Raw genomic sequence first — 27,790 nt, forward strand, 5'->3', positions numbered from 1 at the left:
CCCTTTTTTTTTTTTTTTTCTTTCTGTCCCCCTTCCTCAACCTATGTATTGTTCTGTGCCAGCAGTTTGACCTACCCCAAACCCAATACTCCTGCGTCCAATGGTCTGTCTTCAGGAGGAAGAATGGATAGTGCCTGTGGCAAGATGAGGAGGGAAAGAGAACGATACTCGGCATCAAAATCTGGACAAAAACAACAGCCGGTAAGGGTCTCTGAGGTTAATTGATCTCTCTGAGATTACTGAAGTAATTAGCTGAGTATGCCAGTTTCGTTGCCTCATAGTAATTTATAACAATGTCACTTGGGTTTTGTGGGTGTTTTGCTGTGGCTTTCAGAGCAGGCTCCAGTTCAGTTATCTGTTTGAAGTGCCTGAGCTTTGGTTTTATGTTTTTTAAATCTATAGTTGTACTATCATGGATATGCTTCGTACTATAAAGTTTCTAATTAGTAGTTGGATGAATAAATTTGGTGGAAGTTTATAGAGTTTTTATAAAGGAATGATGTTTGAAACAAGTGCCAAGATGAAAAAGAAAGTTTGCTTATTTTGTTATTTCATATTTAAGTTTTGTAAGGGGCCAAGAACCTGAAGCAGAAGACAGTGTTCTGCATGCCTGCTAATGATCATTCACAATTTTTGGCACTTAGCCAAAGTTGTTGTGGAGGCATTTTTTTTTCTTGTTTTAATGGCAGAAGTCCATTTAATGGAACAATGGTTGTTGCTATCCCAAAGTTTATTTTCCTGACTGAATTGTTATGTAAGCTGCCTACTACTGGATCTTAAATATAAAAAGTTTAAATCAGTCTTCTGGCTGATGCAAAATGAAGAAGTAGTAGATAGTGGAGAATGTTTTTATAATAGAAATGGTCTCAATATCAAGGTTGTGATAGACTCTTAAGATGAAATCTCTGAAATATGTGAGTTTTAGGGTACATTAAATTTCTGTAGTAGTGATGTACATCTCTGCTTAGTCGCTTCTGGGTAGATCTTGGTACTACTGTGCAAATTGTGATTAGATTGGCTATTCCCATTTAAACCCTAACTAATCTAGTCTTGGTAATCAAACCGCTTAAAAGACAAGGATAAGACCACAAGTTCTCAAGGTACACTGATTTCTGAGTTTTAAATTTTGCATCCTGATACATGATATAGATTAGATTTACCAGAGTATGATCTTCTGTGCTGTTTGTCAGGCTTTCTTTTTTGGCATTCTGTGCTATGGTTTGGTTTGAGTTTTTTCGTACTCAAAGGAGCACACGTTTCTTTAAACATTATCTTTTTCGAAGTTCACTGCAGTATTGACTTCAGAAACTTTGGCAGCTGTCCTACCTAATTTTACTTGTCCTACCTTTCTTACTTGCCATGAAGTTGTACTCTTAATTTGAAGAGATAAGGGCATCATAGAATGGTTATGTCTCTCTATTAACTAGAGTACAGAAAACAAATCTGATCTGTGCTCCTCTCTGTTCTGCACAGGTAACAATTTTGAGCTAACTTTCAGTCTTCTTACTGGACAGGTGATGAATGTAGTATTGCATGGAAACAGGGCTGCCATAAATAAAAATGATGTGGCAGATTTATGTGGGGAAGTTAGGACTCCTTTTAAAAATTTGCTCTGCCTATAAATCTCTCTGTTATATTTAACTTTGTTAAGAAATTAAGGGTGGGATAGGGTAGGAAGGTAGTATGTGTTGTGAAAGAAGAAAATTAAAATCTACAGCTTTTCTAAAGGAAGTGAAAAATTCAAATTTACAACTTCTAAAGAAAAATTGAAATTTACAACAATTAAAATGTACACCTAGGAGGTGGAGCAAGCAGCACTACCCGAAGTACCCCTACCTATCAGTACTGCATCACTGCCGACGTTCAACTTCAGTTTCCCTGCCAGTAGTGCCGTCTCATCATCACCAAGCACTGTTTCAAAAGCTGCGATGAACAAGGTAAATCTTTCTTTGTATGTCGTGGACACTTTTTCAGGATGAGTATACATCTGCTTTGCTGAATGTTAACTTTTTCTATGGTGCTCATAGAACTAACCAGCATGAGTTTATAACCTGTTGAATGAATCGCGGTTGTGTTCCGTTTGGGACCTGGGGAGGGAGGCATAAAGTTCTTGATTTGGCTTCTGTTCATCTTATACACTCACTTGCAAGCTTCATTTTCTTATAACTCTTAGCTGTGGATTAGAAATATCAAAGATCAGATTTCCCAACTTCACTGCAGAATGTCTGTTAGATAGTGAATTCACGTAGCTGCTGTTGTTTCACCTGGATGTTTTTCTTTTAGATACAAACCTTAATTCTTTTGAAAATACAGGTACAACCAGCAAGTAATGTTGGCAGTCCCGTGTTTGTATTTTCATCTCCAATTGTGAAGTCTACTGAGGTGGAAGTGCTACCTCCATTGTCTGTAAGTAAAATAAATAAAGATCAATGTTTTCTCAACGCTGTAGTAAAATACTGCAGAACAATAAAGCAGAATTGGCCCTGGTAAGGGGAAAAACTAATATATAGATTTCTGACTTGTAATTTGTTATCCAGCATCCACCACAAGTTTGAAGACTGGATTTCAGGTTATTATTTGTGTGAAATTTGATTAAAATTACTTAGAATCTAAAAAAATCTCTCTTTTTCATAGCAGATTAAGTTTACATTTAGTGTTCCTGTTGCAAAGTCAGCAGAGCTTTCTGGATCCATTGATACGCCAGTGACATCCTTATTTAGTCCAGGTAACAGAAATTTTAGCATTTAAAATCTAGTGCTGATTCTCTTTTTATGTATATGAAATAGGTAATCTGTCATTTCTGAGCATGTTACAAATTCCAGGCAAAAGGTGTTTTCAGTGACAGGTCTGCTTTTAACCAAATTGTAACTACAAACTGTTGTAAACAAGGTTGAATTTTGAAGATTCTTATATAAGACGAATGAAACATGGAAATTCTTGTTTCTAGCAAATGTGAATATATACTAAGTGGATTTCTTTGTATAAGGTGGGTTTTGTTTTACTTTTACAGGTAGCACCACTGTAAACAGCACCAGCAATAAGAAGGAAGAGGAAGAAGAATACGATGGCCTCTGCAAACCTGCTAAGTTCTTAAAGCAAGGAAGTGTGTTAGACATCCTAAAAAGCCCTGGTGAGATAATGAACTCTTTAAGAAATATATTGCAAAAAATATACTTGTATATCATTGCATTGATTTTTAAAAAACCCACGACAACAGCAACAAAAAAAGCCCCTCATTTGTCACAGTTCAGGCAATGTTAGCTATAAATACAAACACAGGAGAACATTACATTAAATGCTGCACCTGTTAGGGTTGATTCTATTGTAAGTGGCTTTCTTTCCTGAAAGGAAAACTGCAACTTCAAACCAAATGCATTGTTTCTCCTTATGTATTAGGTTGTAATTGAAAATTAAATATAAAAGAATTAGTCAAATAATCAATGTTTTGTTTTAAATAAATGACGTTTATGTAATTGGAAAGGAAATGTTTGTAAAATGCTTTATGAACATTCCTTTCCCACCTTCACCATCTCCAGAAATGAAGAATGGTAATGTCATTCCTAAAGATGTTTCAAAAGCTGCAAATCTTTTGGCCCTAAATTATAACAGTTACTATCGATTCAAATGTAAATTTTAATTAGTAATGGGCTGTTCCACTTAAAAATATTTTAACTGCAGTTGTTTTCAACTGTTCAGTAAAGTGCGTGCGCGTGTGTGTAGATGATGGACTTTGTTTCAAGAAGGACTATATTGAATTTGATCTTTTCCCATAAGCCTTGAGTTGTAGCAGGTCTTTTTATTATGAAATGACAAATCTATATACTACTTAAGAAGGCAGTGGCTTTTTATATTAGAAAGAGCTAAATGAGAGAAATTATGCTGTGTGTTTAAGGAAAGACTTACCAGTGAAGTGACATTAGTTTTCTTTATCAGTTTAGGAGAGGCGGGTTCTGAATCCACACTGCTCAAAGATTCCACTTCTGATACTAAAAAACAAAAACAAAAACAAAGCAACAACAACATAATAATAAAAAAAGAAATGCTTCATTTTACCTTTACAAGTAATTTGTGCTGATATTTAAGATTTATTGCCATAGCATTTTCATTAGTGTTTCCATATTGGTGGTACTTGTTTCTGGAAAGTTGTCACCTTTAAATAAGGAGTTGGCTTGTGTCCAGTGCATTTTGAACAAAGATTATAGATAAAAATTGTTTGGTTGTCTTAATTTTTATTAATTATTACTGCTCCAGGTACCAACTGCTGTACAGCTGTCAAAGTAAATGTGAGTCATCTACTACGACAGAAATAGCTTTAGAAATTTGATTCGATTGGACATGGTGTCTTAAAATGAAATTGGATTATTTCTAGTCCATGACAGTCAGCTTTCAGTATTGTTTGTTCACACTTGTATCTACCACTGTAGTGGCATATACTAAGGAGATTTGTATTTAAAACTTCCTTGGAAATGAAGAGTTAAATCAAGCTTTAAAGAAATGTTATGTTGTGTCTCAGCACAGCATATGAAATTTCATCCCTTTAGATAAGATTTCCAGGGACTTCCTCTTGTGGTTGGTTGGAATGTATAGTTGTGACCATTGACAGTTTGTTTAAATTTATGCTGTCTAGTATTATAAGTAACTTACATGCAGCAGGGTACTGCTTTATCACTAAGATCTCTCTTTTTCAATTTTTTAATTTTTAATTTTTTAATTATTTTAATTTTTAATTATTTTAGGCTTTATGTCTGGGAAAACACCCTCCTGTTCATCTGCACAGCCTGTTACAAGCACAGTCGTCTATACAAGGCCTGCAATAAGTAGTTTTTCTGCAGGTAAAGACACCTCTAAACAAGCATCCTCGTTTTGGCAGTCTGACACATATGACCCATGTCTGCAGAACAAAACCACAGATGGAAAATGTGTAACATGTGAAGCTGCTAAACTGTCAACTGTTGAGAGTACGAAACAGACGATAAGTGTAAGTCACTGTGTCTCCTCTAAGACAACAGTCCCTACAGCAGGGACATTGGGCTTTGAAGACAAGTTTAAACCAGCACCCAACACATGGGATTGTGATACCTGTCTGGTCCAGAACAAACCTGAAGCTACAAAATGTATAGCATGTGAGACACCAAAGCCTGGAACGGGAGTGATGCCTGCTCTGACAATGCCAATGGTCACAGACAACTCGGTGACAGTGACATCCTCCTCCAGCAGCGCCGGCACAACAGTCACTCTGGGATTTGGAGACAAATTTAAACAGCCAAAAGGCTCTTGGAACTGTTCAGTGTGCCTTGTATCAAATAAGGCAGAAGACACCAAATGTGTAGCTTGTCAGTCCGACAAAGCAGGTTTGTCCTTTTCTTCTCAGTTGTTTCAATCTCGGTCTCTGTGCATTCTATACAGAACAAAATACGTTGCATCTAAAAAATATTTTCAGCAGCATGGCTGTACGCCAGACAGGATGGATTAGTGGCTCTCTGCAGGAATGGTTGCAGGCACTTTGGAGGTCTCAGCCCAGATTCCAGTCTGTCACATGAGTTGAACTGATTGTGAAATGTATTAGTGCAGAGCTGACCCTGCTTTACGGCTGGTGAGGAAAGATGACTAAAATGGATGCCTTAATTAACTTAAAACCTGTTGACTCCCTTTCATTGGGGAAAAATGTGAACTCCGTAGAGTTAAAAACTACTGGATTTCTTGGGCTTTTTTTTTTTTTTCTCTTTCAAAACTAAGTAGAAACAGTATTTATACAACATGGCTAAAAATGTCTCCAGTCAGCATTTGAGTGTAATTGAGCAGAGGTATGAAGCCAGATTCCAAGACAGTGTATTTTTTAACTAGTTGTCTTAAGCTAGAACAAAACCATATGTTCAGCTATGCCTGTGAAGGCTATGGTAGCCTTCCAGAGCATGTGTGACCTTGTTTGGGGAGGTCGGGGTCCTTACAGACTTTGGGGACGCCGGTGCCTTCTTTAGTTGAGCTCTGTTTTTTTTCCTATTATATGTGATTGTAACTGTATTGAGTGAATTTATTCTTTTTTAAACCACAGATAATTATTTTAGCACTAATTTTCATTGGCTCTTAACATCATTTAATGTCAAAAACATCCTTGCAAATACATCAGGGGGGGCAATTAATACACGATGGACTAGATCGTGCTTTTGTGCAGTAAGAGTGGAATTTCTTGAGCTAAGAGTAATGCATTTTAGAGCTTGTTCTCATGGACTTCCAGCCTCAGAGTGGTCAGCTGGCACTATTGGCCAGTTGTCCAAGACTCTGGCCATTGCAAGGAAGAATTTTAGGGCTGAGGGGTTTGCCATGACTGCCGTGGCACAGAGAATTGCACAGTTATATTATGTCTGTCAAGGGGATGAGTGAGGCAGGTAAGATGCGTGAATATAAATTCTCTGAGTGTGCTGTGGAACAGAAGACCCATTCCTGTCTTTAATGTTTTGAACTTGAGACAGTCTTCTGCCTCTCTCTTAAATGCCACCCTCAGTGGTTTGAAGTTGTAGCTGATGATTATGTGATGCTTTTATGCCTTCTGGGTGTTTGCTTCACTCCTCACACTGTGGAGCTGAAGTTTGCTGTTGGGGTGCAGCAACAAGTGACATCTCATAGGGGGATAAAAATCAGAAACAAAAAATCTGAAGGCAAGATTGTCTTCTGTGCCTCGGCAACCTGTTTCTGCTGCTCTTGAAGACAGTGTAGCTTCTGTAGTGAACAGAGTTGTGGCTTTGGAAGCTTTGAGTTCCTTTTTTTTTTTTTTCTTTTGTCACTGTGTAGTTTTGAATGTTTCCTGTCTTTGTGACTTGCTAATGAATCATTCTAGTAAATTGTCAGCCTTTCATCACTTGACAGTGATCATTAACTTGAGTGATGCTAACTTTGACTACCAGTTACTTGTGTCACCAGAAATTCTTTTAGCAGCTCTGATGCAATACCTGTAATTTACATCTGAAATAGGCCATGTTGCTGTATTTTATGAACTGCAGTTGCTGTTTCAATGTCACTGGTTCAATTTGTGCTTAAAATCATTTATAAATTGCAACGAAGAATGCAGATGTTTCTATTGTTTACATTCTCAGAATGTGTTTGAAATTAACTTGTAGCTTGATGGTTTTTTACTGTTATGCTTGTGTGCTTTACAATTTAGTGAGCATTGGAGATGTTATAGATCACTATAATGTGATTCATGTTCACTTTATAGTTTAAGTAGGATGATTAACTATTTTGCTTCTTTCTCAGGGAGTTCAGTGCCTGTGACTAGTGGCAGTGTTTCTGCTTTTTCTGCTTCTTCTGGAGGTTTTCTGGATTTAGACAAATTCAAGAGGCCTGAAGGAAGCTGGGAATGTGAGGTCTGCTTGGTCCAAAACAAAGCAGAAGCCACAAAATGCATAGCCTGTGACAATGCAAAGCCAGACACCAAAGCAGAGCTCAAAGGTAATACTTTATGAGTTAAAACAAGGGTGTGCAATTTGCAATTTATTTTTCTAAGTAGAGTGATTTTTCCTTTGAGGTATGACAAAATTGTCTGTTTTTTCATCTAGGAATATTGCTTAAATAAGGTACAGTGCCTACATTTCCACACCCATTCCCCAGAAAAACGTTATGTTTTTTCAGAGAAAAGCTTATATCAGTGACATAGTTGTCCTTTACGAGCCTTACATGTTGTTCATTTGGAGTTTAGACTAAAACCATGGTCTTTCAAAGAAGTTAGCAGAGTGCTTTTCTAAACCAGGTGCTGGACAGAAGAGCACCATTGAGAAAAGATCTGTGCAGAGAGGGAGCGTGGAGTTTCCTTATTTGTTTTTTGTATGTGTGTGTGGGTGCATCATATATTGCAAACTTGATATTGTTTTATTTCTGCAGGTTTTGATACTGCTGCTGTGTCTACAAATGCCGCAACGCCATCATTTACATTCGGTGTCCCATCGTCATCCTCTGAATCTTCTCAAACTTTGGGTAGCACAGGAAATTTTAAATTTGGAGAACAAAGTAGCTTTAAGTTTGGGATTGCATCTGAATCTGCATCGTCCAACACTGTGACTGGGGGATTTAAGTTTCCTACTGGTTCAGGAAACTTCAAATTTGGAGTTTCTTCCTCAGACTCTAAGTCAGAAGACAGTAAAAAAGAAAGTAAAAGTAACAATTTTACCTTTGGACTTCCATCTACAACCAGTCAGGCCCCTTCAACATTTCAGTTCGGAACAACGAGCCTGGGGCAACAGGAAAGGAAAGAGGAACCAGTTTTGGGAGGTTTTGGTTTTGGCACAAGTTCTACTTCTTCCATAGCTACCAGTGAGAATAAGACCGGAGTCAGTGGCTTCACTTTTGGAACTGTGGCAGAAAAGGAGGTAGCATCATCTGCTTTGCCATTTAAGAAGTCAGATGAGAAAAAGGATGAAACTGTTTCAACGAAGGGAGGCTTCTCTTTTGGCAGTGTGGAGTCTGCACCTGCCTCACAGTTTGTTTTGGGAAGGGCAGAAGAGAAACAGGACTCTGTCACTTCTGCTGGTCCATTAGCATTTGGAAAGAAATCTGACAATGAAGAGTTGAAGGCACAACCTATCTTTTCATCTGGGACAGCTGAGCATACCAAAGAGGAGAGCACAGCAAAACCTGTATTCAATTTTAGTTTCGGTAAACCATCGGAAAAGGAAAGTGAGCAGACAAAGCCACCTTTTGCATTTGGGGCACAAACCAGTACTTGCGGTAAACAGAACATCTTTTGCCTTCACTTGTCTGATCATGTCTATCAAATAATAGCTCTGAGGCTGTACTGGACAAAATCTGTGGGATTTATATACTACCTGCAGCCTGTCTTTAGTTCCGGTTGTTGATGCATAGACAATATGTGGCAATTCCTTTATTGATTTCAATGAGTTTCAACACTATGTTTAGACAGAAGAATTGCCACACCTTAGGGAACCTTATTGTATAAGGTATAAGCACAGAAGTTGTATTGTCTCAGTAACAGCAGCTCAGCTGGTGATAAAATCTATAACATGGTGCAGTATAGAGGCCTCATACTAGTGTTGTTTTTTATAGTAAAAGGGAAGGAGAGAGGGAATATCTTAGTTCCATGTACTTGCAGCTGTGCTACAGGGAATACTGGAGTTTCTCTACTCCTACAAAGGTACAAAAATCACTTCATAGATACTACACAGTTTTGTATTCCTCTGATTTATTGAAAGTCTGCAGTGGAGGATTAAAGTTCTTCATTGATTATCACTGTGTGAAAAATTCTTGGTTGTTAAATTCCATTTGTGTGACTTATTAACTGTGTTTCTTCCTTTCAGAACAAGGAGCATCTTTCAGCTTCTTGAGCTCTAGTTCCTCCAGCACAGTTGTACCCACCACTTCAGCCAACAGCAGCGGCGTGTTTGGCAGCACCCTCTCTTCCTCAAATCCTCAGCCAGTTCCCACTCCTTTTGTGTTTGGACAACCCAGCAACACTGTGACCAGCTCTGTTTTTGGCAATCCTGCAGAATCTACAACATCTCAGTCATTTGGCTTCTCTCAAGAAAACAAACCAGCAACCACATCTTCCAGCACTGGCTCGACTCTTACTCCATTTCTGTTTGGTTCGGGAGAGAGCAGCACCAATGCAGCAAATTCAGGCTTTACTTTTGGAGCCACAACTACATCGAGTTCAACAGGTATGTTTTCAATAGATGCTCTTCTGCTTTTCTCATTTTTGCCATTACATAGTGGACCAAGGAGATCCTGTTTCATGAATATTTTACTTTGGAAAATGTGCAGGCCAAATGCATGGAAGTAGGGAAAACTAGTAGTATTTATATTCAGCAATATAAATTTGGGCTCATTCTTCTCTAGCCTGAGAAATACAGCTTGTATAGGAGCTTTTCCCCATGAAAACGAATGATAGTTTCTTTCTTCTTGCTGTCAGTCCAGTGCTTACAGTTAAGAGTCAGTGTATCAGCGTCCCTGATTTTTCTCTCCCATACCTAAAACTCTCAACTGTTGTAAATAATGTCAAGATTTGCAAAGTCCTTCCCCCTCACAAGTATATGTAAATGCATTTCCTCTAACTGCAATCACTGCTGCTTAAAGGTTGGGTTTTACTAAGGATCATGGCTGGTGTTTGTTAATTATCTAGCAATAATATCTTAGAAAAGAGAGCAATAAGAAATACAAAGTTTCTTAATGTTTTATGTTCATTACGCCACTGCATGATTTAAATGAATAAATGCATGAAGCAGTATGACACAAGACAAAATCCACTAAATTTTCCATATTCCTGTGAGCCACAGAGTATGCTGGAAATAAGATTGAACCTGTGAGGGAAAGACTTAATCTAGTTTGATCTGATGGCTTAACTTTGTCAGTCACAGAAGTTTAATTTGCACACTTTTTCATGTTTCAGAAACAGAGAGAAAACAGTCCAAAATTATAACACCCAACAGATTGATTTAACCTGCTCACAAATCAGTAACTTTTAGTGTCATTTCGTTAGTAGGTGACACCATATTTCAAACATCTTCACAAACGCAGAAGCCTTTATTTTGCTGTGTATCTGTTCATCTTGGAAATAAAACCATTCCAAGTTATGGTGCAACAGAGGGTATTTCCTGTTGCATGAGAGCTGTTCAGATTGCACTAGCAGTGCTGATAAAATGTCCTTTCTGCATAGCACATCCACCACGTACATTCAGAGTCACTGCTCAGCTGAGTTTCATTTTTGTTCCATTATTTCTGCTGGCCATGCAGAACTGAAGCAGCTGAACAGTTGGGCTGCTTGTTGATGATAGGTAGAGAAGTTACTCTGGTCAACCAAATTTTTGAGTACAGAGATCATCACTGCAAGCATCATTTGACCTCCGGAAGTTGATAATGGTAAACACTTGGACAGGGGAGAGGTGCAGTTGCTGACAAGAAGAGAGATGCATGTTGTTGTTCTAATAAATCAGGAGCTGTATTTTGCATGTTTGAAAAATACAGTTTGAGTGAATATTCTCTGTGTGTGGTAGAAACTGTTTTTAGTAAATACAGATTAAATCATACCATTTGTGGGAATTCATTCGTAGAACATAAAGAAAGAGGCAACCAGTGTGTTTGAGATTTAATTTTGTCTGATTCTGATAAACATAGTGTTTCTCATATTACTTAAAAGGTGCAATTCCTCTTGTGGCTGATGTACTATTTGCTTTATATATCCACACAATTAGTTTGAGATTAAAATGAGGATTGAGCTACCAGACTTGGGGTTTTAGAACCCTTTGTTTCTAGATTCATTCTTGAGGGTGGGAGGGAAATGGCACATACTGACTGACATCCTTCTTCTGTTCCCCAAGGGTCGTCATCTTTGTTTCCGTTTGGCTCTGGGCCCCAAGCGCCTGCTGCTGGCCCACCATTTGGCGCCAGTCAGCCACCAGCATTTGGCCCGAGCCAAGGGTCCAGCCAGCCAAGCGCTCCAAGCTTTGGATCGCTGTCGTCAACGTTGTTTTCAGCTGGCACTCAGCCTGCTCCTTCTGCCTTCGGCTCAGTGACAAGCAGTACTCAGCCCTCTGTGTTTGGACAGCAGGCAACCCAACAGCCAGGTTTTGGTTCTGGTACCCCCAGTGCTGGTGAGTGCCCACCATCCTCCTCTTCCCTTTTGGTCTCAAAGATGATACATTTTATTTTCTTTTTCATGAAGCACACCTTAAATTATGCGCAGAAAGAAGACTTTGGCATTACGCTCGTATTCAAATGTAGGAATTGTCCTCCATAAAAATAATGGGTATAGGGGTGTGATTTGTGTCTCACTCCTGACTGTGGAGACATGATGTACCCATAGGTATCCAGCTTCACAGTAAGCCTTCTCCACAAGAGACTTAGCAGATAGGAGGTTGCAACCCTACCACGAATTCTGGGCTTTATTTTCTTGAGAAACCTAGTGATTAAAAGGAAGTGTTGAAAGCCATGGAGTAATCACTGGTAAGTTTGTGCAAAACAGAAGGGCAGAAGCACTGCAAAATTGTTATTTTTGGATTTGTTAGAGTAGTCCTTAGTTATCTGACTTCAATAGGCTTCATTGTTTAAAATATGGTCAGAATTGTTTTGGTTTTTTTAAGAATTTATGGGTTAAGACATATTAGAAGATCTTTTTACTAATGAAGTATAAAATACCATGGGAAAGTATTTAAGTGTAAGAAGGACCTGTTCCACACACTAGTAACAATTCAAAAAGAAAAACAGCCAGAACATCTGTATTTGATATCACATCAAGTATGTAAAGGGAAAAGCCTCCCTTTTTTCCTCTCAGAAGTTTTACAAAATAGCCTCCATTATAAGTAACTGATATTTTTGTACTAATCAGTAGATTAGTTGGCACACCACATTACTCAGTCAGCCTTTCATAAATTAGGTAGCAGTTCAAAGGTAAAATTCTCCCTGGATTGTCTGTGTCGCTTATCAGTTACTTCGATGGTAGGAATGTTTGGGGTTTTTAAAGGTGAGGTGCTGTGTTAGCACATTAAAGGAAAGGGAGAGTCCCCAGATCAACTGCAGGAACACAAGAAAGTTTACTTGAATATAAATCTACGTGATTCCAGGCTACAGTTTAAGACTTTATTAATAAACTTCAGTTTGCATAGGTATAAACTTTATGATGGCACACAAGTTAGAGAACAATTCATTATCAGTGTGCCAGCAGTATTACTATAAGAATTCCTCAATCTCTGTTAAAGTCAATGGATTCATTCCATACATACTGTTCCTGTAGTGATCTGGCACTTCAGGTGCCACTCCCACAACTTTGTCATCTTGAGCAACCTGTAAAAAAATTTTTTATAAAGATAGTGGGGAAGAACATGAGGATTTTGCTGGAAAGGATGAACTCAAATTTCAACTTTCTCTTACTTGCTTCTGCTTCCACCCCATCTTCCCAGGTTCTGTATTCCAGTTTGGAAGTAATACTGCTAATTTCAGCTTTCCAAATAGCCCAGGAGTATTCACTTTTAGTGCAAATCCTTCTGCACCAGCAGCTCCTGCACAGCCTTCTGGCACTTCAGGATTTTCGTTCAGCCAGCCTGCAGCATTTACATTGGGGTAAGAGACCGTATCAGAATTTCACTTGAGCTTCGGGTAATATCAGTGGACAGTGTTCAGCCTCTACTGCTGTTAAATCTTGAGGTGTTCAGATGAACCTTGGAGTTTGAAACTAAATTTGGCACCCTTCCTTGTATTAGCCTGACTGGCTAACTAAGCAACGGTATCTTTAAAGGAGCCTAGCTGTCAGGAATATCACACATCAACACATATGAGATTGTCTTGTTCTTGAAAGGTAAAATCCGTATCCAGCCATTATGCTGCTGCTTACCTTCTGAATAAGGGAGATTTAATTGGTTTTGGTTTCTGGAACTCTCTTCCTCCTGTTCATCATTTGCCGTTTGTTGCCAGCTGGTAACTAGTGAGACAAGACTATGAAACAGTTGTTCTGGAATATCTTCTCAGTGCTGCTACTGAATTTTCAGCTACACTGTCCTAAATTCTGAACTACTAATTTCTTTTGATAGGACTAATGGGAAAAATGTTTTCTCTGCCTCTGGACCTTCAGTTCCTGGTCGGAAGATAAAGCATGCAGTTAGACGTAGAAAGTAAACGCCTGATTGGTAAAACATCAAAAACATTGGAAGCAGCTACTACTCTGAATTGTTCAGCTTCTACCCTGACTGAATTGTTCAGCTGCTACCCTGAATTGTTCAGCTGCTATCCTGAATTGTTCAGTTATTGGGATTGTACCTCATGCTGGCTTGTCGGAAGTCAGATCTGCCTAAAGGAATATAAAACCTAGCTTTCCTGTCCTTCCCTTCCCTCTCCCTGTTACGTTTTTCGGTAGCAAGTAAAGTTGGCAACAAGGCTGTTCTCAAGCAAAAGTCTCAAGTTACTTCTTTCACTGACTTGGCATGGTCTGGCTGTAGCCCTGAGTAGAGCCTGCACAGTGAATGGCTTGTACAATACCTCTTCATCCGCACCACTACGTGCGCTCATTCGCGTTTACTGACGCCTCGAAATTGTAATTATATCAGCGAGGGATGCTGTATAGAGTAGAGAATGTTGATAACGAATGATTTCTATGCTGAGTTTGTGCTGGTGTATGTGTGAAGTGAGTGAGTTTGGGTGTATCGTGCACTAAAATTTTCTGATAGAGGAAGACTGATTTAAGGATGATCCATGCTAAGGACTTGTTAGATCTGTAGTTCTTCATTTAATAATTATATGCTATTTCTATATTTTCATTCTTACAGCCCTTTATCACCTGTCTCGCCTTGTTATTTTATTATGAAACATGTGTAAATACAATTTTGTTTCTCTATGTACTTTTTTGGCATAACAAATCTGTGAAATTGAAATTTTAATTTTGTGTGTTACGGCCATTTTTGTTTAGTATTGTCTCAGATTTTATGTAAATCTCATTATTCAAAGTTGCCTAAATCCATTTAGAAAATCTTTAAAATTGGGAATTCTTAAAGTAAGTTTATTGGCTTTTCTGATCCATTTTTGTTTGGACCAAAAACCAGTATTGTACAAAGTATTAAGTATATATTTTTATATTTACTGAAATGGACTGTGGTGACTTTGGATAATAAGGAAAAGTTTAATATTAAAGCCATGTTTATTACAGTATAATTAACATGTTAAACCATGGGATAAATGCCATCAATAAAAACTGCGAAATATGATCTGGCAATTTTAACTCTCCATAAAGGCATCTGGAGCTGTAACTGTATGAGATGGTTACATCAACCTGAGCAATGTAACACGCTTTCTTCAACCTCTGCTTTTTCACAGTGTCACTGATTTTAGAGGATCTTAAATAAGTTAAAGGTCTCCTGTTACAAAGGAGAGTTTTACTGTAGACTGAAGCTTAGAGCAGCTTATCAGTGTCAGCTGACTGCAGTTCATTTTTTTATAATGCTATTAAAAAAAAAAGTTAATGTTACATTCACCACTGTTCTAACTGAAGAGGAAAAGGTACTCCCAATTATAAATGAGTAATTAGGGGTCTCCACTTCTGTAGCAGTTAAAGGAACTTCTTGGAGAACAAACATTATTCTAGTAAAATCAAAGGAAATGCTTGTTCATCTGGGGACCCACAGCTGAACTTTGTACCAAGTCACAGCATTCAGTGTATGACTGAGATACAGTTTCTTCCTTCAGCTAGAACAGAGGAGATCTGCATAACTGTCTGTGCTGTAAATGCCTTCAGAGGCAGGGCCGAGGCCTTTGCTGGCACTGCTGCCCTTCACCAGAACACGGCTCACCCCTTATACGGCTGCAGGTGCCGAGGGTACAAAGTGAGATGAGTTTCTAAGCACGAGCTGGACTTGACAGCAGGACAAAGGCCAACTGCCCTTTTCATGTGTAAAGCTCCAGTCACTGTTTCTAGAAACAGAAGATACTCAGCAACTAGACTTCAAAACCACACACAAACACTGCTATCCAGAGAGTCATACTGTGCCACTGGAGCTGCGAAAGGATTATATGCAGTTACATATTTCCAGTTGTCTAAACCTGAAAAATGTCACAGATTTCACTTTTCCCCCTTAGCAATGAATCACTGGCCCAGCACTCATCCTGCAAACAGAAAAAGGTGGCATCTTCACTGCAGCTTGCATAAGAGACAAACTAAAAGCATTTCCAACAGCATAATATACATATTTCCATGGACAGGCTCTGTCTTCTTGCATTAATTGTTTTCTGTACCTGCTGTGGAAGGGGTGGTATTTTTCTGCAGGGTAAGATAAACCTTCCCTTATATCTGAGTTGGTAGCAATGAAGTTAGCCAATGGTATTGCTTTTCCCTTCCCTCTCTCCATATCTTGAATCCTAGTTTCTAGGTCACTGCTACAATAAATAGAACAAAAAACTTCTTTTTGTGAATAGGTAAAATTCACCCTGGAAGGGGCTTTGGTTATTTCTGACAGCTTTAGTTTTCATCAGGCTGATTGCCATGCCTGACATCAGTGCTTAAGTCAACATTTTTTGAAAGAATGGAGCACAGGTCCTGTGAGGGGCAGCTGAGGAAGCTGGGGTGTTTAGCCTGGAGAAAAGGAGGCTCAGTGGTGACCTTATTGCTCTCTACAACTACCTGAAAGGAGGGTGTATCCCGATGGGGGTCTGTCTCTTTTCCCAGAAGTGACCGGACAAGAGGAAACAGCCTCAGGTTGGCCCCAGAAGGTTTAGACAGGACATTAGGAAAAATGTTTTAATGGAAAAGGTTGACAAGCATGGAAACAGACTGCCCATGGAGGTGGTGGAGTCACCATCCCTGGCAGCGCTCAAAAAACGTGACTGCCACTCGATACATGGTTTAATGGTGAACATGGTGGTGGTGCTGCATTGACAGTTCGACTTGATGATCTGAGAGGTCTTTTCCACCCTTAACGATTTTATGATTCTAGGAATAGTTAAGTGGTATCTCTGAAATTCTGTTTCAGCTTAACATGTTCAAGTGGTCTAGCAACAAGGGGGTGCTTTCCTGAGGCCTGCTTATTGCCATTTAGTACTTAGACGTTTTTGTTTCAGTGATGGATGTCACGATCATTAATGCTAATGGTACACTTAAGATGCCAAAGTTTTTTTGCTGATAAATCATTAGTGTAAAACAGTAGTAACCCTCAAAAGTATGAGGTATTTTGATACTGATACCCTGTCTGAGCAAGGACACAAAACTTTTCTAGCCAAGACAACGTTTTTTTAACTTCAAAAATAAATATTTAAAAGTAGTTATCTAAATAGTTAGCGGCTTCATTCTGGAGAGGTGAAAATTTCATTCTCCCACTATTCAGCACTGGATCCAGTCCTGATTCATCATTCCAAATGAAAACTGAAACGCATACACAGTACATTCATACACAGAACAACATGACTTGTCAAACAAAAGTATTGCAGAATATGAACACATTTTTAAGTTATTTCACCTGAAGACAAGAGAGAACCAAGCTCTCAAACATGTCTGTTGTTAATGAAACCACTGTCCAAAACTGAAGGCAGGGCAAGAACTTCAGCCACTGAGTGGCAAGTTAGGCCTATGGGAGGAACACACAAAAACTGGCATCTAGAAGAATTCCAAACACTTGCTCAAATTTTACTAAAACATCAACATTGCTGGTAAGACTCATTTCCCAAGATACTAATAAGATGAGAACAAACCAACTATCCAAGCTATGTAGTCATGCAAAATATTAGGCTTCTTTATTCAGTATTTAAGTTATTCTGAATATACAAACAATTAGCCAGAATGATAAAGTGAGAATAACCAGTATTTGTACTTCTGCAGATTTACACCCATAACACATTTCAGTTAATGTTTTCTGCATGCTTCTGGAACATATTCAGTTGTTTTGCTCTGCATTATATGCAAGAAATAGACAAGTGCTTTCACTCCAAACAGAAGCAAAAAAAGTTACCTTTCATTAGCATGATCTGTACTGTTCATGGCTGCAAAATTATTTACACGCACCGGTTCACTAACACTGCAGTGTAACATACCCTTCCCGGAGGAAAAAAGTAGCTATTGTTTCACCTCTTCCTTAGCATGGACAACTGAAGTAAGTGACAATACTTGAGACAGTCATGCAAAAAACTTTTCACATTAACATTGTGATAAAATACTTAAAAGGTGAGGAAATATGATCTGTGAAGCAATTATAAAAAACATGATAACCACTGCTATCTCTCTTTCTGCACACATGGCAATTTAATTAACATGATTTGCCTTGCTGTCTAATACTGCAGTTCTCTTCCTCCTTTATCCTTTGACAGGCAATGGCCTGGAAAACAACTTGATTTTCTAGTTAGTTACCTGCCAACATCCAAAACTGTAGGAGCGACATTTCTTTTAAGGTGGAATATTTCTAGGTATCGGCTTTCCACAGACTGATGAACAGAACAGCTCCTTTCTGCAGTTAAAGCAGCCACTTTCTGTCTCATCAATCAGAAGTTAATACTCCCAGATTTAATACATATTGTCTCTCCCAAACTTCTTTGGCATCTATGAAAACTCCAGTATTTTGAAGGTAGCTGCTGGCATCATACAGGAGCCATACATTTTCTTTAGCTTCTGAATCAGTTCCCATTTAATTAGGGCAAAAGATTCCAATAGACACCTCAATTTCAGTTCTGGGGTAGGTCTTTATTCTCTGGGGGTGGGAGGGGATCTTCAGAACCAGTCTGGAAATCTCATCTTTTGGTATCATCTGACTCCATTTCTTCTGACCACAATAGTTCCTGCTACAATATCATAGGCTGTTCTGTTGTGCTGGAAAAACAGCAGTGTAATAAATGCAGGAAAAAATGATGCAATAGAAAAATTCTTGATCAAAGCTCGTACTGTGGACCTGAAATGAGAATAGAACACTCAGTGCCTTATTTTCACTTTTCTGCTTATGTTAGTAATTAACTTCCAAGTTTAGCGCCTCAGTTTTACATGGTACAAAGATCAATCTCTAGAGGAGATTGTACCACCTAAACTGAAAAACATTCAATGTGATTCAATAATTACCATTTTATTCTTAGATCCCATAATCTGACAATAGCTCTTGCAATCTAATTATTGCAAAGGTCAACAATAAAGCAATGGTGTATTTCCTCCCAAATCACATGCTTTCAACACTATTAGTCTGAGTGCAACGTGACCGAGCCAAGAGCACTTACGTTGTCATACTGACATTAGAGGATGGAATGACTAACACTCGGCTGGGCGCAATAAGTACAGATGTGTCACATGTCACAACTCGCAGTCCAAGTAAGAATTTCCCTGGGGTTGCTCCACCTGCTCCCCAAATACAGATTATCTGTAAAAGAAAGGTTATTTCAATTCCACACACCACCATGTGGTTGACAGGTGTAGCAAACTTGGTTATCCTCAAAACTACGTGGATGTCATAAGCTTCAACATAATCCAAAATACTGTAAAGAGGATTTACTTTATAGGTCTATGGTGACAGAATTTTTTTAAACCATTTCTTCAGCAACTGACAACTATTAATTATAAGAGTTAGTGTTTATGAGTACTTACCTCATAGAAGCAGACTAATAACCTGTAGATGAGAGCTACTATCATCATTTTCTGCAAATCTTCCATGGATGTATCTTCATCTATTTCTTCTATGATGTAATGCATGGCAAATTTAGAGATGTCCCTGTGCAAAATAAAACTGAACTTCAAAACCGTCCTCTCAATACCAACGTTACCCCTTTAATACTACAATTCACTCCTTCAGTTCTGGTATCAGTAGAAGAAAAAAATCTCCTTGGCTCTCTGATACTAAACAAGCCATTAAAATTCAGAACACTATGTTTCCTTCCAAGTTGCTGCCCAGATTGTTTTGTCTTTTTCATTATGAAAAGATCATTCTTTATTACCACTTTTGCACAATGGTATCCCTGGGTAGTGAGCTGCAGAATTGTTCTGAAAATTCTCACACTTCTTGGGAGATAAACAGATTCTGCAGGTGATCATCTAACTTTGTATAAATAGAAGGTATCCAAGTCTCCAAGTCTCTTCCTTACAGAAACTCTCAACAAAAAAGAACACCTCTACAAACACAAGGGAGAAGTTGCAAGTCTCCCTAAGCAAGCAGGGAAGCCCTATATCATCCTTTGCATGATCTGTGTTCCTCATTCTCAGCAGTCTTTACTGCTCACCATACTCTACTGGAGGAAGGCACCTTGGTATGCAACAGGAAGATTTTACCTTAAAGCAATCAAAACCTTCTGGTTTTTATCCTAAGAGAGCTATCTGAAGCATCCATTTTGAGTTAATAGCATATTTTCGCAAGATAACCTCCACATATTTAACCTTCTTATCTGACACCTGGAATGTATATACTTGCAACATGTATTTAGGCAAGAGTTTTCCACTCATGCATCTGAGACTCACATAAAAACGTGTAGTCCCACTTCCAAACAGTCCATCTTATATTTGTACCACTTACCCTCCTCTTTATTCAGACTTAAGGATTGAAAAGCAATTAAGAAAACAGTGAAGCACAACCTGCATTTCCCTTCAATACAGCCTTGACCTGAAGTGTCTTTCTTGAGCCTGAGGAGGTATTTTTTTCACGACAACTCAGCCTAAGGTCAACCTCACATCTCATAAGCAGAACCATCCCCCCCCCACAATGTTTTCTCTGAAGTTCCTTGTAAGCAACTTCCTGGCTCTCACAAAACCAGTAATATTGAATGTGCTGTAAATTACACCTTCACCACTTTACAGAAGCAATTACACATAGTTGTTCCCCATCTTTCCAGTACTTCATTTTGTATCATTATCAGCCTACTAAAACCAAAATGGAAACACAAGCTGTCAGCTTACAGTTGGAGGTTTTGGCAACTAAAGAGAACTGAGATTTTGGCATTTTAATTGCTGCTTATCTGAACAAAAACCACTGATAGTTTACACAGACATATTTATTGTTTTGGATTTGACTCTCTTTCACACACCTTTCAAGCTGCAATTAAAGGTGCCTGGAAAATGTTACCTGTATAGTATCACTTTATGGTCAATCAATGTTTGGATGGCTCTTGAGCAGAAAGCTTGGTTCTGAAATGTGTTTGCACAGGAATGCAATTACTGACTACACCAACTATTGACTACTCATCTCTTAATCAGACCAAAATATTTGATTACCCCAACCCAAAGCAGAATAACCGAGTTGAGGAATAAGATAGCTACAGTTAAAGAAGCAGATAAAAAAAAAAAAGTTTTTGAGGAAAAGTATTACGTCTGTGTACAAAAATGTAAAATGAAGAATCTTTCAGTCTAGTGCACACACACAGTGTTTAATTGTACTTTTTAAGAACCCAAATTTACACCCCGTAAAGCCTGCAGTGCGGTAGCATTCCCAGCAATGAGGCTGCATTTTCAAAGTGCATACATATCTGATGCATGATCAGATTTTTTTTTTGTGTGTGGGTTAGCATTGTTTAGCTCAGAAATCTAAAAAACACAGCACCTTAGAAGATGCTGTGAAGGAAACTAACTCCATCGCAGCTAGATCCAGTACATTTTTTAAAAGCTGTTTAAAAAGACAAGTTTATTTGTCAACGTTTTTTCTTTGAAAAATATAAAGGACTTTTTAACAATCTTGCTATTGCCCACCCCTAAATAAGTATGCAAGTCTACTCTGTCCTTAGAAAGGAGTTTGTGAGCCTATGCACCTGTACAAGTTTTTTGTTTCCATCAGCTGACCCAAAAATCAGGATGTATTTAAAAGGAGGTTAACCCAGTGGTGCTTTTTCCTCAACTTCTGTCAGTTATTCAGTGCCATCATATGCCCAAGCGTACCATAAATACAACCTGACACCTCAAAGAGCATGAAAAGCTTAAAGCTGTATACAACAAACCTTTAAACTGTTAAACTTACTTTATTCCACTGAGGTGCATAATACTTAAAATGATGGTTGCCTTTATAAAGAACAGAATAAAAAAATCCACCATCTCTGCTATGAACCTGTGTGCCAACGAAGGGATAAGGAACTCCCGACCTGTAACAGAAATAGTTAATATTACCCAGATTTTACTGTACTAACACAGTTAACATTATCAGCCAAAGAACACTTGACAGTAACCTTTCTGCAAGTACATAATCAAGATCTTGATCTTAGCTCACATCTTCTTCAAGAAAATTTTTTTAAACGTACATTTTTAGAAGTTATCTGAATTGTTTAAATTGAGTTAAAAGAGCCTTCTTAAATTAAATTCTTTCAACCTCTGAGTCCCCTCATGATAAGGATTACAGGCAAAATCATACTCTGCTAAAGAACTGAAGTACATTGAAGAAGCATCAATTTTTGTGTTCTTTTGTTTAGAACAGCCTCGTTGAGAAGTAAGTCTGAGAGGTCAGATAAAAGAAAAATTAGATCTTAGATCTACCACAATTTTTCTATTGCTCAACAGCAAGGCTTCCATGTGCACCAAGTACCAGCTCTAAGAGTAAACCACAGCATATTGTCCCCACTCAGACACAAACAGGAGTGGATGAAAATATTAGTCATACTTGACATAAACATTCCTATAGACTACTTATGAAAAAGCACAGCGTGCTGCTCTACACCCAGCCAGAAAATGTAACACGTTTCTCCTGTGTTAATTGGTTGAGTGCAAATGGGCACAAAGTAAGTAGTGGCAGTAACAAGCTCTTGTTGCTAATGCTACCTCAGGTGATTAAAGCACAGAAAACATTAAAGAGCATCTTAGAAAGTTTCCAAGGAATTCTACTGCAAAACAATTTCATCTGGACCCAGCTACCACCCCTCTATTTCCCAAAGCACAAACACGACTCTCATATGGAATCTGCAAGGACTCACATCAAACTTTACTTAGAAATACCCAAGTACTACTAGACTTAACCTACAGGAAATAGTGACTGGGTTTGGTACTGTTTCTGAGAACACCTACTCCCACGCACAGGGAAACAAGAAAAGAGGAAAGAAAATCATTCCAATTTCAAAAAACATCATCAAATTTCACTTGGAATAAGCCTCCACAGTCCGGCTGCTAAGACTGGTCCTGCCAATCGTGGCCCTGTGAGCTATTAGAGCCAAGCCAAAAGCCCACAGCGCTCGGGTGCTAGGTGGGGTACGTAGAATCAAGCAGAGATTAGGTACGAGCCAGCTCTTATTTAACATACCTTGGTTTATATATCTTCGTTTCATACCTGCTGCACCAATAATACCTCTGCATCTATAGTATCAAGTAGCATGACTCATATATATAATACTAAAATTCCATTCTCATTGTCAAAGCCTGCCCAAGTTGTCCACTAAATTCTAAGATTCTTCAACTAAGGCAAGTGGGAGCATAGCCAGTCTCCCAGTTCTGGCCTGAGCACACAGCAACAGGCAAAAGCCTTCATTTGCTCTGTTAAAAGCAGCACCTTTGTTGAAGTTAGTGGCAGAGACTCACTTGAATAAATTAAATTCAATGACTGCATAAGGAAGAGGCTATGTGGGGCTAAGAAGATAAATATTCAAATTTTGTTAAACTGCATTACATTAAGAAACCTTGGCAACCCTTAGGACTCTGGCAGATCTATACTGCAGTGCTTCAAGATGTTCCTCGTATTAGAAATCCACTATTTTGCCAAGAGTTGCTGTTTGCGCGGCAAGGACAGCCAAATGCAACATCCATCCAGCTCAAATATAGGATTTTACATCAAGATTAGTACTAAAGATGTGTTTGCGCCAGTCAGCCACAGGGCAGCTGGGGCCTGGATGCACTTTTTGCCCTACTGTTTCCCAGCAGATGAGCAGTAATCTCCTGCAGTAAGGCGGGGAGGGGCAAGGCGAGGATGTGTCTGAAATCCTGAGGACCGTGCTGTTAATACCGGTGCTCTGACACACACCTGCAGGCAGACCGAAGTGGAAGAGGCAGTTAACAATCCCACTTTTTGACATCCCAGTTTAAAATCTGCAACATTAACATAAGCTGTCACTTGTTTCAGCTTATGTAAGCACATTGGGCTGTAAACTGCAGTGGCACAGGGATGGATACACGGCCTGCCCTGCTGAGCCTGCTGTGTGGGCAATAATCTACAGCAGGAAAGATGGAGCGGTAATCACTTTAGCTGTTCCAGATATATCCAGCTGCAATCTGAAGCCAAAGCATGGGCACAACAGTCGTTGTTTGTAATTGTATTGTACCACTATATCCCACACACAGTTCCCTTAAGAAGGCCAGGTGTTGCAACAGTATGTAGTATTCCAAATAACCATGTTCAGCAGCATGAAATGCTATTGAAGCCCTAAATTACCTTTAACACATGGAATTACCCCCTGAAAAACTAGGTAAAAATCCAAGAATAATCAGTCTAGCCTTTGTCTATCTCCTCTTTTCTAAGGACTGGCAATATGTGTTTATAAGCAATCTGTAGCTCAGAATCAGAGAACAATTACAGAAAATACTACTTTGTGTTATAACTGTGTTTAAGCAACATCTGCTCAAAAACATAAGAAAGAAGCCAGTTCAGAAGCTAGATCCCCTTCCCCTCAAAACAAGGGAAAAGGAACTAAAAACATTTTTCAAACACATACAGCCACTGAGCTTATAAATAATTTTACAGATCAGTAATGTCGTACTTTGCCCTGCAGAGAGAAAGGAGATCCGGCTTTTCTCCGAAGTCCTTCAGCAGTGCTCTGTTCCACAGTCTCCTACCATTACTTGAGGTGTTATGGAACATTCAGGGAATGTCACTTATATGTTCCTTGACTTGTGAGAAAATGTTGGGGCTCCAGGTTTTACCTCTGACATAATCAGAGCAAGTCTGCCTTACTCTTGAACAAATATAAACAAAAGGCCTGCTGTGCACTGCCTTCAATATTTACAGCTGTAACAGACTTCTGTTTATCTCCTGCCACCAGCTTGTTCACTGCAGCCGTGTTTTCACATCTCTGCTTCGATTTCATTAAATGATTTTATTTGGGCCCCGAGAGCCTGCTAAAACCGGTAAAGTTAGTTTAGATTTCATCATCTAAACAGGCTGCTTATAAATCTTAGATGCATTACAAGCCCGTGACGGCAAGTTTCACTAGAAATTAAAAAAAAACTCCTTCGTATCCACACAAACATCTTACAATCACTGAAGTTGTAAACGCAAGTCAACTCTCCCAAACTCGGTTCAAGTTACTGATCAAGTTCTGGATGTACCACCTCGGTATTAGGGCTGTCACCCTGTGTCCCAAACCCGCTCACGGGCCAAGTTCTGGCTCCACCACCTCGGCTTCAGGGCTGTCACCCCGTGTCACAGGCACACGCCCGGGCCCGCCGCACACGGTGGCGCAGCGACCCCCAAAGTCGCTCACCCCCGGCTCCCCTCTCCAGACCCTGATTCCTGGGGCTGCTCACCTTTCTCCCTGGCCCCTGCCCTACTCACCTGCCGGCCGCCCCGTGTCCCTGGGGGCAGCGCTGCCGCTGGTGCCGGCGGCGCTACCGGAGCCCGCCCTGGGCACGGGGGACACCGCGCCCGCCGCCCCCGGCCAGGCTGGGGCGGCCGCACCGGGGGCGCGGGGCCCCGTCCCGGCGGGGGCCGCGTGTGCGGGCGGCGGAGCGAAGAGGTAGAAGGGGCTGTAGTAGTAGGCGGCGGCGCTGGCGTTGGGTGGGGGCGGCTGCGCGGCGGCGGCGGCGGCAATCAGGGCGGGCGGGCAGCCCTGCCAGCCCAGGTACCCGCAGTACGAGTCCCACAGCCACTGGTGTACGCGTCGCGCGTACTCCGCCGCGCTCAGCGGCTTCGCCCCGCCGCCCTCCGGAGGGGAACGCGGCGGTGCTGAGGACGGGGCGGCGGCGGCGGCGGTGGCGCTGGTGTTGTCGTTGTCGCTGGCGTTGTCCTCCCCCCTGGTGGTGCTGCCGCCCTCCGCCATCGCCGCCGCCCCAGCGCCGGCCCGGCCGCGCTCCGCCGCCGCCTCCTCCATCGCGGCGGGCGCCGAGCGCTCAACGCGCATGCGCGGGGGAGGTGCGGCGCCTCTCCCACTTGGAGGGGCGGAGGGGGGGGGGAGCAGCAGCACACGGCCTGGCGCGGAGCCCGCCACGCCCGGAAAGAAACAGCCTTTCCTCCTCTCCTCCCCCCGACCTGCATGTGAAATGGTATCGCCGGGCGCTGTGGCGGACGCGGCTGCCCAGGGTCAGGCGCTCCCAGGCGGCCGCGCCGCCCTGCCCCGCAAGGGGACTGCGCAGTTGGGAGATTCTTATACATTTTTATTTTCCTGTCTAAATGTTGCTTATTTTTATTTTCGCCCCCCCCCTTCATCTCCCTTTTTTCATCGTTCTCCTTATCACATAATCATATTCTTTCTCTGCAAAAAAAAAAAAATAAGATCACAGAATCAGTTGAGGTTGGAAAAAACCTCTGAGGTCATCGAGTCCAACCTATGATCAAAAACATCGCCGTGTCAGCTAGACCATGGCACTGAGTGCCACGTCCAGTCTTTCCTTAAGAACCTTCACCTCCCTGGGCAGCCCATTCCAGTGTCTAATCATCCTTTCTGTAAAGAAATACCTTCTAATGTCCCACCTAAACCTCCCCTGGTGCAGCTGAAGACTCTGTCCTCTCCTCACTTGTTATTTGGAAGAATAGACCGACACTCATCTAGCTACACCCTCCTTTCAGGTAGTTGTAGAGAGCAATAAGGTCATCACTGAGCCTCCTTTTCTCCAGGCTAAACAACCCCAGCTCCCTCAGCCGCTCCTCATAGGACATACGCTCATCAAATGCTGGACAAAGAACCAGCTGCAAGTTTAAACACAGTTCTTCGAACTAATTTATAATCTTTAAGGTTTCTGTGTACTATTAAGCATCTCAACCAGACCCCAGGTGCCGTAGAACACTGATGTAAACACAGCTCCATAGTGAAGAAACGAGTAATGTATACTGTGAATACGGAGTGTTTCCCATGTTGAACACAGCAAATATCACAGCTGAACAAAACCAGAAGTTTCTCCCTCTCCCTGTTAAACTACTTTCCCGTGTAACCTTAACTCATTTTAAAAAATGAAGTAATTTCATAGAATCAAAAAATGGCCTGGTTTGGAAAGGACCTTAAAGAACATCTAATTCCAACCTCCCTCCCATGGGCGTGGATGCCTTCCACTAGACCAGGTGGCTCCAAAGCCCATGCAACATGACCTTGAACAATTCCAGGGATAGGACATCCACAACTTCTCTGGGCAACCTGTTCCAGTGCCTCACCACTCTCACAGTAAAGACTTTCCTCTCTATATCTAACCTAAATTTCACCTCTTTCAGTTTGAATCCAGAAGTTCCTGTGGAGTGAGTCTCTTCATACAAGCAAGCTGAGAAGAATTGCCAAAGTTCTTAGCAAATGACCCATACCACCTTGATTAAATGCAATAACATAATGTACTGGCACTCATTATGTAGCTATGGTTCTAATTACACCAGCATATGTTTTTGTAACATAGACCTTGGTGAAATCAATATGGATAAATGATTTGGGAAACATAGCAAGTTTTAGCATGATTATGATGAAAGAAAGGAGGGAAGATAGACAAGTGTATAGAAGAAAACATGGCTTTAAACCATCTATTAATTTAATAGAAAAACTATTGCAGAAAACTGACAGTAAATGTAGTGTAACAGGGCTTCTTTCTTTATAATATTTCATTTCTTCTTTTGTCAGTTACAGTCTATTTAATTTTTTTAAAATTTTCTTTTTACCACAGACCCAACAGGATCAAAGAGTGTCAGGCCCTTTTTCTAAATTTTGTGCGTGTGTGTACGCTACAGGTTTTGAAAGCCAGATCAGATCTTAAGGTACCATTACAAGATCTCACAGACTTCATATAATGCTGCCGGTCACATGTAAATTTTAATCTCACCAGCAGCAGCATTACACAGGCATAACCAGTTAGAACTCACCATGTGATTATACTGGATACTCAAGGTGAAACTGAATCACTGACAGCAGAAATCAGGGGACTAACAGGTAACAATGCAGTATTTCCTCAGACCTAAATTTTTCATTTATCAGTTTTTCATTCTTCTGCCTTAAAAAAACCAAAACCCACAAATGACCCACAAATTCTGCTAGCATTCAGATTATTCTATTCTGGGATGCATCTGACAGAGATGCTGTAACAATAGGACTTGCCAGTAGTGAGAAACTCACAGCTTAGTCTTTTGATGACAAAGGGTCTTGTTCCATTGCTGTGTCAGATTGCCACACATGGTAGTATTTATAGCCTTCTGCAGCACTGACTTCTCACAACTTAACTTTGCTTCCTCCCGTGGGCAGAGTCAGAAAGGCAGATAAGCTTGGC

General features: G+C 40.3%; 2 protein-coding genes across 2 annotated transcripts in view; one reads left to right on the forward strand and one right to left on the reverse strand.

Annotated features, from left to right (window-relative positions):
• The window catches only part of NUP153 (nucleoporin 153), a 46,296-nt gene extending 31,603 nt beyond the window's left edge, over positions 1 to 14,693 (forward strand). Inside the window, exons 10-21 of the mRNA XM_017808379.1 lie at positions 66 to 201; positions 1,800 to 1,937; positions 2,314 to 2,406; positions 2,638 to 2,725; positions 3,011 to 3,130; positions 4,737 to 5,351; positions 7,252 to 7,446; positions 7,876 to 8,718; positions 9,306 to 9,665; positions 11,322 to 11,594; positions 12,900 to 13,059; positions 13,527 to 14,693. Coding sequence (XP_017663868.1) covers positions 66 to 201; positions 1,800 to 1,937; positions 2,314 to 2,406; positions 2,638 to 2,725; positions 3,011 to 3,130; positions 4,737 to 5,351; positions 7,252 to 7,446; positions 7,876 to 8,718; positions 9,306 to 9,665; positions 11,322 to 11,594; positions 12,900 to 13,059; positions 13,527 to 13,611 — 3,106 coding nt within the window. The 3' untranslated portion in view covers positions 13,612 to 14,693. The remainder of the gene's footprint in view (positions 1 to 65; positions 202 to 1,799; positions 1,938 to 2,313; positions 2,407 to 2,637; positions 2,726 to 3,010; positions 3,131 to 4,736; positions 5,352 to 7,251; positions 7,447 to 7,875; positions 8,719 to 9,305; positions 9,666 to 11,321; positions 11,595 to 12,899; positions 13,060 to 13,526) is intronic.
• Positions 14,694 to 17,183: 2,490 nt separating this feature from the next.
• FAM8A1 (family with sequence similarity 8 member A1) lies at positions 17,184 to 25,425 on the reverse strand. The gene is made up of 5 exons (XM_017808490.1): positions 24,891 to 25,425; positions 21,384 to 21,504; positions 19,034 to 19,157; positions 18,670 to 18,809; positions 17,184 to 18,353 (listed from the first exon to the last, which is right to left on the reverse strand). Exons 1-5 carry the CDS (start codon positions 25,423 to 25,425, stop codon positions 18,209 to 18,211), a joined length of 1,065 nt encoding a protein of 354 aa, XP_017663979.1. The 3' UTR covers positions 17,184 to 18,208.
• Between the last annotated feature and the right edge of the window lie 2,365 nt (positions 25,426 to 27,790).

The sequence above is a fragment of the Lepidothrix coronata genome, unplaced genomic scaffold (genome assembly GCF_001604755.1).
Source record: "Lepidothrix coronata isolate B3197 unplaced genomic scaffold, Lepidothrix_coronata-1.0 Scaffold23, whole genome shotgun sequence".
Taxonomy (NCBI): domain Eukaryota; kingdom Metazoa; phylum Chordata; class Aves; order Passeriformes; family Pipridae; genus Lepidothrix; species Lepidothrix coronata.

Excerpts from the sequence above, each read along its gene's own strand:
- FAM8A1 (XM_017808490.1), bottom strand. The coding sequence starts at position 25,425 with ATGGAGGAGGCGGCGGCGGAGCGCGGCCGGGCCGGCGCTGGGGCGGCG. Across the intron at positions 18,810-19,033 it reads TATTAGTCTGCTTCTATGAG|ATAATCTGTATTTGGGGAGC; the intron begins GTAAGTACTCAT and ends TTTCTTTTACAG. Across the intron at positions 18,354-18,669 it reads TCTAATGTCAGTATGACAAC|GTCCACAGTACGAGCTTTGA; the intron begins GTAAGTGCTCTT and ends TTCTCATTTCAG.